Source organism: Canis aureus, chromosome 13, assembly GCF_053574225.1.
Source record: "Canis aureus isolate CA01 chromosome 13, VMU_Caureus_v.1.0, whole genome shotgun sequence".
NCBI lineage: Eukaryota > Metazoa > Chordata > Mammalia > Carnivora > Canidae > Canis > Canis aureus.
The window spans coordinates 40,628,812-40,643,002 of record NC_135623.1 but is presented as its reverse complement, the minus strand read 5'-3'; the positions used below and the strand labels follow the sequence as shown (position 1 = coordinate 40,643,002).

The 14,191-nt window shown below is 42.8% G+C and overlaps 2 protein-coding genes across 11 annotated transcripts in view; one reads left to right on the top strand and one right to left on the bottom strand.

Annotated features, from left to right (window-relative positions):
- CRADD (CARD and death domain containing adaptor protein) overlaps positions 1 to 14,191 on the bottom strand; it is a 177,856-nt gene that overhangs the window by 32,503 nt on the left and 131,162 nt on the right. The window lies entirely within an intron of this gene.
- On the top strand, positions 766 to 7,755 carry LOC144282319 (uncharacterized). 3 transcript variants are annotated; one of them, XM_077845822.1, is made up of 6 exons: positions 766 to 880; positions 3,151 to 3,238; positions 5,182 to 5,418; positions 6,291 to 6,366; positions 6,549 to 6,667; positions 7,021 to 7,755. In XM_077845822.1, the coding sequence occupies exons 3-6, from the start codon at positions 5,356 to 5,358 to the stop codon at positions 7,156 to 7,158; spliced, it is 396 nt and encodes a 131-aa protein (XP_077701948.1). In that variant the 5' UTR covers positions 766 to 880; positions 3,151 to 3,238; positions 5,182 to 5,355; the 3' UTR covers positions 7,159 to 7,755. The 3 variants fall into 3 exon arrangements, with proteins under 3 accessions (XP_077701948.1, XP_077701947.1, XP_077701946.1); XM_077845821.1 differs by having other exon boundaries at positions 3,707 to 5,418; XM_077845820.1 differs by lacking the exon at positions 766 to 880 and having other exon boundaries at positions 1,943 to 3,238; positions 3,707 to 5,418.

Sequence of the window (14,191 nt, the reverse complement as noted above, 5' to 3'; positions counted from 1 at the left end):
CTGGAGACCCGGGATCGAATCCCACATCGGGCTCCCGGTGCATGGAGCCTGCTTCTCCCTCTGCCTGTGTCTCTGACTCTCTCTCTCTCTCTCTGTGACTATCATGAATAAATAAAATCTTAAAAATAAAAAAATAAAAATAAATAAATAAATAAATAAATAATATAATGTAAATAATAAATATTTATTTAATATATAATACATGGTTGATGTAAAACAAGCCCCTGGTAATGTTTATCTGACTGAAAAGACAATGTGAGCATTTACGTGACAACAAGATGAGTGGGTCCAAAGGAACACTTCCTGTCAAGTGTCCCCACCAACATGTTCTATTTGTCTTAGTGGCAGCTGTCACCTCCTGCCAGTAAGTCACATTTCTTAGACAGAACGGCCTCCCCTCACCAACGCAGGAGATACAGACACCACAACCAGCATCTAAAATTTTGGCAAAGGAATACCGAGACTTCCCAAAGTGAGCACCTTCAGTAGAAGGCGAGGTTTTAACCTCAACTATGATATGACATTCTAAAGTATTCTTCAGTGTTGACACAATAGTTCCATAAGTAATCTGAGCTCTGGCAAACACACTCCAAGTAATTTTTTTGAATTTCTTTCTCCAGCAGCAAGGGAAAGGAAAGGAAAAGGAAAAGGAAAAGGAAAAGGAAAAGGAAAAGGAAAAGGAAAAGGAAAAGGAAAAGGAAAAGGAAAAGGAAAGAAAGAAAGAAAGAAAAAGAAAGAAAGAAAGAAAGAAAGAAAGAGAAAGAAGAAAGAAAGAAAGAAGAAAGAAAGAAAGAAAGAAAGAAAGAAAGAAAGAAAGAAAGAAAGAAAGAAGAAAGAAAGAGAGAAAAGAAAAAACTCAAACAACAACAGAAAACCACATGTAATATTCTTTTAGCTTACTTACTGGCAGCATTTTGTGTGTGTGTGTTCCAAAGAGCATAGAAACAGCTTTTATGGTTAGAAAATTGAAGTGCTATCAAACCTAGGAGATTATAGGGATGAAAAACAAAACAGCTTATCTACATATGTCCCATCTGCTTTTGGTTTTGTGTTTTGCACAATCAATTACTGGAAGCATTGGAAAGTATGCTGAGACACTGAAAATGAGACCCAGGGTGTGTCACAACAGTGACCTGGAGGTAGGGTGATGCTGCCTGAGAACCTGCACCAGAAGTCAGAGACTCACATGAGAGTTTCCAGGAACCATCAGTGCAGGATAGCACAAACAAAAACACAACACTCACCCAACTGGAGCCAGTGTTTTGGAACATGGTAAAAAGCAAATTGCCAACCACTGGGGAATCGCCATCCATTTCATTATTTTTGTCAGTGTGGGTCACTGTGTTCTCCGCAACTCAGTATTTATACTGCACAAAGCAGTTGCTCCAAAGCTGCTTGGACAGCAGGCTCTCTGCTATTTGATAATTTCCCAGACTTGTGCAGCTGGGGTTTTGTGATGGCAGCCCTTTATAGCAGGGTCTCTTCCGGCCACTCCTTTCCAACAGCCCTGCTTCTTTCTCCTGGGGCAATCCACCCTTCCCAACCGCTCTCTCTCTCATTACCTACTTCTACGCCCCGCGCCCCCCCCCCCCCCCCCCGCAGTCGCACTTTTTTTTTTTTTTTTTTTACTGAATTTTGCCAAACATTTTATTTTTTTTTCCCATTTTTTTTTTTAATTGGTGTTCAATTTACTAACATACAGAATAACACCCAGTGCCCGTCACCCATTCACTCCCACCCCCCGCCCTCCTCCCCTTCCACCACCCCTAGTTCGTTTCCCAGAGTTAGGAGTCTTTACGTTCTGTCTCCCTTTCTGATATTTCCCACACATTTCTTCCCCCTTCCCTTATATTCCCTTTCACTATTATTTATATTCCCCAAATGAATGAGAACATATAATGTTTGTCCTTCTCCGACTGACTTACTTCACTCAGCATAATGCAATCCTTCACCACCACTCCTGCCAGAAACCCCATGCAAAGAAAAAGGCCTCACTTCTAAAGAGACAAGTTAAGACAGAGGAGAATAGCAACAGATTCACACTTCAAATGAATAAAGCAAATGCCTGAACTGAGGAGGTATTGTAAAGAAGGAACATTCTTAAGCCGAAAAGAACTTGGTGGCAGAGGAATTCTTCATAGAAAAAGAAATGTATTTTTACTCTTGTTGATCCAACCAATGGAAATACGTCATTAGTGGAAGTAATTTAGACTGAATTTTGAAAACTACTTTTGCCTAAGAGAAGGGAGGGGACGGAGATGGTATTAGTTATTTTTTATTTTAATTCCAGCATAGTTTACAGTGATATATTAGTTTCAGGTGTACAATATAGTGATTTAGCAATTCTACGCATCACCCAGTCCTCATCAGGATACATACGTGTACTCTTAATATCTATCACTTTAATATCTATTCACTCGTCTTCCCCACCTACCTCACCTGGTGTTAGTTATTGATCCATTACTCACTTTTTTAGTATAGTGTTTATGGAAACAGATAAAAGCCCCAGGGATTCCAGAAATGAAATCAACAATGTGAGCCTAGTCTTCAATGAGCACATTTCATTTGCATCAAAAGGAGATGACTATGAAATCATAAATCTGATTTCCTCGTTGAGCAATGGCTCAGAGATTTGAAAGAGAGGATTTGATTTCTACATCTATGTCTAGAGGAAAATATTTCTCGTACTGATAAAATATTCTAATTGCCTTGGCTTAATCATAAGAGAGTGTTAATGTATGCAAAAATTCCCAGATACACTTGAATAAAGATAAAAGTATAATTAAGTACCATTAAACATTTTTAGACTTCAATGGGAAACAAAAAAGAGAATAATACAAGCGAGACAAAGCCCAGAAGGTGAAAGCATGTTACACCAACACTCCCCCACCAGCCCCTCTGTCCCAGCTTGCCTTTGGAGATACGTCCTGTCATTCCATTTACCTCCTTGTGCACAGCCTGCCTCTTTGTAGCTTAGGAAAAAGCAGCCCAGAGTTGCCATGAGGATGATGTGTTATGTCACTCGGGACTCAGAATAGCTTCATGGCAGCTTTATGGCAATAATTCACTGTGGGACAAAGAGTATCCAGCAGGATCTGCTGGCTGTCATGGCTAATTTCCCTATGTATGATGTGATCTCTTTCCCTAAAGAACACAAGAAGACTTTATCGGACTCAAGGCTCTGAGGCTAGGTTTCATCCAAGTTCCTCTTGATTGGCCAAAGCCATCATTTGCCAAGGTAAACTGCCAATTTCCCTTTTTGCAGCAATTGATCTGTCCGTGGTAATTTTCAGGGTGTGACAGCATGGTATGGGACACGGAGCCCAAAGATTTGCTCTCTGGTCCTTTTCCTGCCACTGACTGACTCATTGCTGTCTACATCTCGATTTCCACATTCTGGGAAAGGTGGCAACCCAGCTGGCTTTTTGCAACCCCACAAGGAAGAGGCTGTTCCCTTCTCAAAAACTCTCCAGATTTTATTTTCCCTGTTCTTTCCAATCCTCCCTATTTCTCTACTTTGCTTATTTGGGCTACAGTCTCATGCAGCGTAGGTGATATTCATAGAACACCATCCTGGTCCTCCAGACTGTCTGTGCTAATTTTCATGTTACTACAGATATAAAAGCAAAACAACTAAAGGACACATTGGCTAGCAATCACAGCAGAAAGAATAATTAACCAAGTGGCATAGTATGTTTCTTTTCAGTCTTCAACTGAGAGACAGTTGTGATTTAGTAGCGACAGCAGAAGCCACAAGATGGTTCAAGATCCAGTATAAGACTTGGGAGACTGGCACACGACCCTTCTAGCCTCAGCTTCCTTCCTGTCAAATGCAGGCACTGAATGAATTTAGGGGCTGTAAAGGCAAGTATCTGCCAGGGCCTCTAGGGGTCACAAATCAGTACAAAATATGGAGCAGTGGGAGCTACGTGTGGAGGCCGAGAAAATTAAGGCCATTCCACCTTAAGTTCAGTGTTAGCACAAGTACAGCCATCTCAGGCCCCTGTGAATAAGCGCTGAACTTTACCTTACTTCAGTTACAGGAAAAAAACAGCTTAACGCCCTAGAAAGCCCCATATTAGAATGAAAACAGAGCTCAAGCCCCATGGCAGAAAGTCCCCTATCAGAATGAGAACAGAGCTCAATGCCCTTGAAAGCCCCATATCAGAATGTAAACAGAACTTGAGAAATTCCTCCACTCCTTCTGGAGGTCCCCTAGACCAGCCCATAAAACTAAGCTGGAACCCACCTCAGCGTCCAAGTCCCTGCTCCGCTGTATCGGGTATACTTGGACCCAAGCTCGAGCTTGCTAATAAACCCTCGTGCGTTTGTATGTTTGCGTGTCGGCTCCTTGGTGGTTTCTTGGATTCGCAATCTTGGGCACAACACTAGGGTGCTCAGCATCATCTATCACCCTGGGACGGGGAGGACCCAATGTCTCCACATCTTCTAAACTTTAAGGAGAAGCCAAGAATCCCTATTTCAGATGAAATCTCAATTTTCAATTAGGGTCAACTAAATATTGTTTTTAAACAGCCTGTCTACAGGCTGGCTCCAGCCCTTACATGTTCAGTCTATGGCCTCTGTAGTAGGCAGAGGGCCTCTCATTTCTCTCTTAGAGCTAATAGTCCCTGATCTACCCCAGAGCTAGTTTTCACAGTAAAATCTCTTATCTGGTTAATGGCTATTAATACCAATTAAATATATTCAAATGATGGACATTACTATATCATTGCAGATGGAACCCAGATTTGATTTAGGGCAACACAAAGCCATGAAAGACTGGGGGTAGGGGTGATATTGGAAAGAAGTGTGGTGTGATCCAATTTACATTTTAAAAAATCACTCTGTTTGGAAGAAGGAACTGGAAAGAAGAGCCAGTGCACATGGTTGAGCAGGTGTTGAGGCACAAGGGCACCAGCCCAGGGAGCAAATGAGGGGTGAAATCCAGCCTCGGTCTGCTTATAAAGGCCTGGCCCCAGCTGCATCATGTTAGGTGGACAGTATGCTTTTTTCTACACCAAGCTGCTCTGTGGGCTCTCTGGCCTGGGGACAGAGGTAAAATCAGTAGGCCAGTGGGAGTGTTACTGCAGGGGAGAGAGAATGAATTGTTGAAGTAGAAACCAGTCACTAGGCAGTGACTATGGAGAAAAGTAGAGGGACTCTATTTTTTCTCCAAAGAGGTGGAATGGACATCTGTTGTTGACTGATTAAACATAAGGACCAAGACAGAGGCATCAAGGATAAGTGACTGTCCAGTTTCTATGTGGAAAGGCTGGGTAGCTGGTATTTGCCACAGCTGGTACTGAAATGGAGAAGAGCTGAAGGAGAAGCAGGTAAAAGCAGGATCCAGAGATGAAGTCTGAACATGTTAAAAAGAAGATGCCTGGGAGATATCTCAGTGGAAATGTGAAGCAGGTAACTAGACAGATACACAGACCTCAAATGAGCTTGGGTTAGAGAATAAACCCATTCAAACGCTAGAGTTTTCTTTGTTATTTCCCAAGGTCCCATGTGGGGTAACTCTAATTTAAAAGAAGGTAATGGGGGATCCCTGGGTGGCTCAGCGGTTTGGTGCCTGCCTTCGGCCCAGGGCATGATCCTGGAGACCCGGGATCGAGTCCCACGTCGGGCTCCCAGCATGGGGCCTGCTTCTCCCTCTGCCTGTGTCTTTGCCTCTCTCTCTCTCTCTCTCTCTCTGTGTGTGTGTGTGTGTGTCTCTTATGAATAAATAGATAAAATCTTTAAAAAAAAATAAAAGAAGGTAATGTATATATTCAGGCCGATTTTCCACCACTGATTCTGCTTTGGTTACCTGGTGCAATGCACCATCTGTTCCCTGCCTTCTTAGATGCAGCCTCAAACCCTTACAGACTGCTAACTATATAGCAACCTGCTCAGTTCTTGAATCAGCCAGATGAGGTAGGTACCATGACGTCCCCTCTTTCTTAAATGGAGAAAGAGAAGCACAGAGACGTGAAAACTTGCCCAAAGTCATGCAGGTGGTAAGTGCCTTCGTCAGAATTTGAGATTCAGGCAATTTGGCTTTCACCTACCACATGTTAAGTCTTACTGCCTCTCAAACCTCTGAGATAGTGTCCATGGCTTCTTTTATTCCACACTAAATACTCCTGGTTCCTCACTTGAACTGGTGCCTGGATCCCTTATTCACTTTATTTTTGTCACATGAACTGGTTTCTAGACACCCCCCATTAGTTTTATTTTCCTGCTCTTGAACCACTGAAGTTTGCTGGCATGGACCATGTATATGAATGAGTCTTCTCTTCTAGACGAAGGGCAGGAAGCAGGCCCTGTGTTTATTCTTTCCGAGTCCTTTTACAAAGCTGCCAAGTGTGCGCACACAAGGTAAGCCCTCAAATAAGGACAGGGCCAGACCGAGTCAGGATAATAGGTCTGCCCCTGTGGATAAGAAGAGTTGGCTGGGAATATATTTCTATCTGTCACAGCCCTAATTAAGGGGAAAGACCTTATTGTGTGGCTAGAGATGTCAACATCATGAATTGGCTAATTGTTCCCTCTTGCTGCAGACCTTCTCCAGTGTTGTCTCCAGGTCAGGGCATGGAAGCTGGAGGGCACCTTGGCTGCACCACGGGACATGACTATGTGTACCGCACAGCTGCTCTGGGGCCGGACCACCTCTCACAAGGTGTTTGGTCCTGCCCTGTCCTCGTGGGGTGTTTTCCTGGGACAGGGTTGCTGCCCCCTTCAAGACAGTGGGGCAGAGCCCCCCCCCTTCGCCTCTCTCACTCTATGGTTTCCTTTTCTGCCCTGTTCCCCAGACATGCGGACAGCGAGAGAATACCCACCGTCTGTCTGCTCCCTGCCAGGGGCCTGGGAATGCTCCTTTGTGCTGTCGCTAGGCAGCTCCTGGCTCACCCTTGCCCCCCAACCCCATCCCCCCTGAGAGTGCAGGTCTTGCTACTCAGCAAACCCTGTGTGTCCCTCCCCCCAAGGGGCCTCTAACATTTCTACTGCTTCTCACCTCCCACGCTCTGATAGGTCAAGAAAAAATTGATCCAGGAAGGGAGACTACCCAGAAGACAACACAGTGGCCCAGTGTCTATATCCAGACCCAGTGGCTTTGGTTATAGAAGTGAAGTGGACCAAATACGGGTCCTTACTGAACCCAAAGGCTAAAATTGTAAACGTAACTGCAAGTCTCATTTCATCCCCCTTTCCTGAGACTGACTCAGGAAATGAGAGGACGGTTCTTATTTCCACTGCGGTTACTTTTGTGGATGTGTCTGCACCTGCGAAGGCAGGCTTCAGAGCTCTGCCAACCATCAATGCCAGGCTGCCATTTAATTTCTTCTTTCCATTTGTTTGACAATGCTCACATGAAAGGATGCACTGGTTCCTCATACATGCGAAATGTGGGAAGTACGTCTGATGAGATTTAATTTTATATACAACTAGAAAAAAAAATGCCCGGCCTGTGCATCAGGCATATCCCTATTTGGGAAATACAGGCCTCAGATGATCTAACCTATGAAAGAAACTGGGAATATGTGCTGCCTCTGAGGAAGTGGCTGAGGACAAGGGGCCAGGCCTAGGAAGAGAGGCTGACCTTTTTCACTAAATGCCATTTTGCATCACCTCCTCTTTAATAATAAATACTGAAACTTTTCAACAATAATCTAACTCTCCTAGTTCTGATTCCAAGTGTGTGAAACAACCTTCTGATAAAACCCTGGCTGCTCACACAAGGCTTTCTGTGGAAATAAAAATATGCTGACCTGCAAACATAAATATGAGTCCTTTTAGGAGAAATTTTTCTTCCAGCACACTAATGAACAGGTACTTTGATTTACACATTAGTCTCTCCTAAGACCGGGTGTTATGAGTCAGTTTCTCCCACACCCTCTCCTAGCCTGTTCCATTCCAACAAGGGTCCCACCCTTGATTTGCAAAGCTGAAGAACAGATCTGAAGAGGGGGGGATCCTGGCAAAGCTTTGCCATCTACAAGGCCCTACCTGAGTGGCCAGACAGCCCTCTCTTGGCCTTGGGGAGCAGCTTTTCTTCCTATAAACCCCTCAGGCTTTATAGTAACCGCAGCAGCTGTTCCTTGGTCTGGATTCCCAGGAGATGACAGGCAAATAGGCTGAACAATGTCCTGACAAAAGTTCAATGTCACACATTCCCAGCTTGAGCTTCTTAAAAAAGGAACCTGAGCCATCAAATGGAAAACCAGTTTAGAAGTCTGAGGGTCACATATGGTGAATTAGAAGCCCCTAACTTGTTTTATGAGGGGCTCCTCGCCTGAAGCACGTTTGGGGATAGCGGAGGGAATATGTCACGGAAAAGAAAGATGAGTAGGAAGGGGCAGGCAGCTTAATGCCAAGAAAAAAATTCTGGGGAGACAGAACATAAAGACTCCTAACTCTGGGAAACAAACTAGGGGTGGTGGAAGAGGAGGAGGGCGGGGGGTGGGGGTGAATAGGTGACGGGCACTGAGGGGAGCACTTGACGGGATGAGCACTGGGTGTTATTCTGTATGTTGGTAAATTGAACACCAATAAAAAATAAATTTATTATAAAAAAAAGAAAAAGAAAAAAAAAGAAAAAATTCTGCCTGGCAGCTTAAAAAATGTAATGAGGACAGTTCCTGCGTCCTGGGGCAAGTTAGTTAACCTCTTTTGCCCATACTTCCTTTTGTGAAAAATGAGGATAACTATAGCATGTACCTCAAACCGCTGTCCTACTGATTCAGTAGGCCAACATAAGTAAAGCACTTTGCCCAGCCAGGCTCCACATTCTCTGCCCCCCATACCTTCCACACCACCCTCTACACATACATCCCTGAACACAGCTCTTAGGCATTATGGAAACACATTTCAAATACCAGAGGGCCAGGAAGACCTGGTTGGGAGTTGGCAGTCCTTGGAGGGACCAGGTCAGAAGCTCTGGTGGACCCCCTTCCAAATTAGGGGGCAGTACCATGGACAGGGAAGGGCCTCAGAAAATCACCTGGTCCGATTCCCTTTGTATGTGCATTCTATAAGTGAGCCGAATGAGCAGATGAAGATGAAAAGAAAAGAAGAAATTACTCAAAAAATAGTAAATCTGTGAAATTCTGTAGTAAAGTTCTATAGTTCTGAGCCCTTCAGTTCTTGCCACTCAACCACTTCTCTAAATCCAGACCTCTGCTTCCAGATCATTAGTCCTCCCTTCTGGGGCTGGTACCCTAGCACACTGAACAGTGTGAGCAAGACTCGGAGAAACCGTCCGTACATTCAGGGCCTTTGGCTCTAGCATAGAACGGGTGGAGGCTGGTAAATGCTGCGGCAGTGCCCCTGTGCCCCACCAAGGTCACGTCACAGGAGGGCATGGTCTAGGCGGAAATCATGGCATGGAATAATGCGAAGTCATGGATGGGAACACCTGGAAAGCTGAACTGCACAGAGGCTGGAAGAGCACTGAAAGCCATGTCACTAGACCTGCCTTGTCCAACACAGAAGCCACTAGCCATGTGTGGAAGGAGCCTCAAACAAACTGAAGTGTGCTATGTGAAGTACACATTGGATCTGGAAGTCCTAGTATGAAATAAAGAGTAAAATATGTCATTAGTAATTGCTTCTGGGCACCTGGGTGGCTCAGTGGTCATGCCTGCCTTTGACTCAGGTCATGATCCCAGGGTCCTGGGATCAAGTTCCACATTGGGCTCCCCATGGGGAGCCTGCTTCTCCCCCTACTTATGTCTCTGCCTCTGTTTCTCATGAATAAATGAAATCTTAAAAAAAAATTGTTTGCTATTCCTTTCACATTGAAATGATAATACTTTGGGCATATTTGGTAAACAAAGTATTGGACTATTTATACGTTCTCTTTACTTTTTTAAATGTAGCTATTAGAAAATCTAGAATTACATTTGTGGCTTACATTGTGGCTCGTAGTGCTGTATTTATCAATCTGATATAAAATAACCCACCAATACACATGTTTTTAAAAATAATATAGTTTGTAAATTATAATACAAAGGAGCAATGAAAAGGAAATAACTTCTATAAATAATAAGTATTTCAATATATAAATACCTTGCATGACTGCTCTAAAAAAGCAGTGAAGCCTCAGATACATCCACCTGTTAGAGTCACCATAATGTGACCTTTACAATACAGACTATTCCATTACACGCAATACAGTATGCTGTTCTGGTACTCAAAGATCATTAGTGTCTGTTACTGGTGACCTGATTTTTCTGAAACAAGTGATTCTTGGTTAAGTTTTGAAGACAACAAAGTACAATCTTACTTCTATTTATACATATTCCTAGAAAATTCAGTGTATATTTTCAAACATGAAAAATATTATATATCTGTGTGTAAAACAAAGTTACGTTCTCTTATTATCTGGCAGAATAGATGAGAGCCTTGCAGGTTGTGGGATCATTCTTGACTTTGCAGGACTGTCCAGAGTATAATAATAATTCAATGGCTCTGTTGCTGCCCATCAAATATCACAAGCACCTCACCCCCAATCACTGTGACCTCTAAGAGACAGACTGCTAAAAGCACCCAAGGGGGTGGTGATTCTAGTCTCTGTAGAGAAACACTGAGAGGCCAAACTTTTTAATCACTGGCATAATTTGAATAAAATGTGGTGGGGGGAGGCACAGAGAGTAGATGCAGTAATGGGAAATTCATTTTCTATCTTGAAGAAACTGTTGCACCAACACACTATCACAGAATGAACAGAACCACGAACTTAGGTTTCACAATTCATGCGGCTAAGTTCATGAATCCCTGTTGGTTGTGTCAGGCTACAAGACAGAAAAATGACTTGTCCCCTGAGATGCTTTGCCCCGTGTCCTCATTTGACAGAAGAGACCCAGAGGTTCAGACTAAGTTGGAGAGCCCAGGCCTCCTGGCTGCCAGTTCCATGGTTTTAGGCTTATTTCCTCTGGCATACTCAAAAGTTTCTAGGACGTCACAGCAGTTGTACTAGTTGCAACATTTCTGACTCCAGTTGCAGTGTTTGCTTTCGGAGCCTTGGTCATTAGCACTTACACATGACTCTAGGATTCAGGATGAGGGTAGGTTAAATATTTAGATCCATTAGACAAGTCAAGTGACAGTCAGACTAGATTTCTACTGGGTAAACCCACTTGAACTTTGTTTACTGTGGGAGAAGTGTGGGCTCAACTCACTTCATCCAAAACCTGCATAAACAGAAGGTGAAGTCAGCCCCTCTCCATCTCCTTCCTTATCTCAGAGTGAGAAATCCTTTTGGTTCCTCCGAGGATTTGCCTTGCCTTGCTCACAGCAGAGTGTGTGTACTCAGTGGGAACAATTTGCTCATGCCAGGAAACTAGATCCTGTTTGAATGACAGGAGTTAGGAGGAAACAGTATGTGTACAGCCAGCACCAAAGTATGGCTTGTACTGTGTGGCTGGCACTGACTCAGCAGAGAGTCAGCAGGCAGCTGAGAAACCAACAAGCCACCTGACTATTGCCCTTGCTTCACCTACCTTTCCCACCCTCGACCTGCACATTTGGTCTGCAGGCCGTATTCTCTGGCTCCAAGCCCACTCCTTTTCTGTGACACCCTCAGGTGGGGTAGAGGGTGCTGCTAGTCTGCCCTGAACTACAATCTGCTCTCACAGTCCCCAGAAATACCTTTTGTTCAAGCATATATTCTTTCTCTTTCATGGGTAGTTCTGAACTTATCCTGCTTCCCGCCCTGGTTCAGCTCTATACCCTTCCATAGGCCAGTGGATCCCCAATATCCACATATCCCAAAGCAAGCCCAAATCATGCCAGCAAGTACCCTTGTTGCTGACACTTGGACCACCGAAGTCCCTTTGACTTTGGGATAATCTGTCATACAGACTCCAGTACATGAGCCAGAGACCTCACCTAAAATAAGTACAGAGGTAGGACAAAAGAAACCAACTAGACTGGTCATTAAGATATTTCCAACAGGCATGGATAATGTATATGTGAGAGAAGGTATAAAGGCACACATGTGTAAAGGAGAAAGAAAAGGAAAGAAAAGAGACAAAGTGTCTGTCCCATCTTCCCCTGATTGCTTGCAATTCCATGTCTCTGAAATGAGCCAAGAAAAGCTGCCAAGAAAGAAAGAGGTAGAGGATAAGGACATAAATGTAACATTTAGTTTTAGCACTTTGTAAAAGCCCAAAGACTATTTATTGCATGTTCTTGACGACTTCTCTGCACTGTTGTGTTGGATTTAAGTTCTGTGATATTTGGCTACTTCAGACATTTTTTGCATGGCTAGATTCTTAGCATCTAACGAAAAAAGGAAAGAGACTCTGACACACTCGAGTTCCAGTTACAGAACAGGCATTAGTTCTTATTTAATTATACAATCCCTTCTATTCTATCAGATGTTGGCAAAATTAAAATTAAAATTTTAATGCTTTGTCATATAGTTCTTTTATGATTAACATGTGTCACTTAAATTTATATTTCCTGTCTATTCTTCCCACACTAATTTGAACCATACAAAAAAAACTTATAAAGAGGAGAAACTTCATGCAAGACAAATAAGGATATTGTATCAGGGCAGTTCTTGATTAACGTTAGTATTTTACATAACAACACAGGATATGGTAAAATCAACTCAAGGCTCCTTCTACTGCAATTGCATTATAACTAAGTAAATCCAGACTCAAATTTTACACCAACTGTAATTCATGGACTGAAATAAAACTCAATGAAACTCATGCCTGAGCCACAGTTTGCTTTCCTTGGATTCGGCAACAAATCATTAACTTTGCATAGGATGAGTGACAGGGGAGAAAACATGACATTTCTTTGAACCAATTCATAATTATAAAACACAACTAATTCTCGTTTGGTAACCACCTAGATTTTTAAATATCACTTTTAGCTAAAATTGATACATCTAACCCAAACAGAAACTATGACTCAATGACATTATTAGAATTTAAAATAAGAATAAAAATAGCATCTACCATTAGAGCCTAGCATGTACTAGTTAGTAGTTGACATATATCCTCTTGTTTGATCTTTTTAGAGAAACTTAATTTGCTTATCGAAGTCCACAATTTATATTAGGGTTCAGTCTTTGCATTGTGCATTCTATGAGTTTTGATAAGAGCATAATGCCATTGATCCACCATTACAGTATCATACAAAATAGTTTTACTGCCCTAAAAATCCCCTGTCCTTCATCTACTCATCCCTCAGCCCTTTACCTCAAACCCTTACCACTGATCTTTTTATGCTGTCTCTATAGTTTTGCCTTTTCCAGTATGCCATACAGTTCGAATCATACACAGTATGTAGCCTTTTCAGACTGGCTTCCTTCACTCAGCTGCATGCATATATTTCTACCATGTCTTCTCATGACTTGATAGCTCATTTGTTTTTTATTGCTGAAAAATATTCCATCACATGCATATACCACAGTTTATCCATTCAATTATTGAAAGGCATCTTGGTCGCTTCCAGTTTTTTTTTTTTTTAAGATTTTATTTATTTATTCATGAGAGATACAGAGAGAGAGAGAGAGAGAGAGGCAGAGACACAGGCAGAGGGAGAAGCAGGCTCCATGCAGGGAGCCTGATGTGGGACTCCATCCCAGGTCTCCAGGATCATGCCCTGGACTGAAGGCGGTGCTAAACCGTTGAGCCACCGGGGCTGCCTCGCTTCCAGTTCTTTGGTAAATTACAAATAAAGCTGCTATAAACACTAGTGTGCAAGGTTTTTGTGTGGACTTAAGTTTTCAACTCACTTGGGTAGATATCTAGGAGCAGGGCTTCTAGATCATGTGGTAAGACTATGTTTAGCTGCTTAGGAAACTGCCAAACTGTCTCCCAAAGTAGCTATAACTATTTTGTTTTCTTATTATTTAATCTTTTAGCAGTCCTTCAATGTATGTATTTTATGCTTGTTACTCAGAAGGGAAAACTGAGATTCCAAGAGGTTAAATAATTTGCCCAAAGTCAAACAGCAGAGTAAGGGCTAATGTTGGGGTTCAAATTTGAGTGGTTTGGCTTTAAAGCTGGTGATCTTTCTACTATACCATGCTACATCTCTGAGCAAACCAAACATTCAGCCAAAGCAGGGGTCCTTCAATGGTACATGTATGAGTATGTAGCCAGTTCCTACTACAAGTATTCATATCCCTGTGCTGAGTCGAAAGCCAAACATCAAGGAAATGTCTGATGACGCAAGTCTAATT

What these genes read in the sequence shown, in the direction of transcription:
- LOC144282319 (XM_077845822.1), top strand. Translation starts at nt 5,356, where the DNA reads ATGAAGTCTGAACATGTTAAAAAGAAGATGCCTGGGAGATATCTCAGT. An exon ending in GCCAAGTGTGCGCACACAAG is followed by an intron (nt 6,367 to 6,548) that starts GTAAGCCCTCAA and finishes CTCTTGCTGCAG; the next exon opens with ACCTTCTCCAGTGTTGTCTC. An exon ending in GCCGGACCACCTCTCACAAG is followed by an intron (nt 6,668 to 7,020) that starts GTGTTTGGTCCT and finishes ACGCTCTGATAG; the next exon opens with GTCAAGAAAAAATTGATCCA.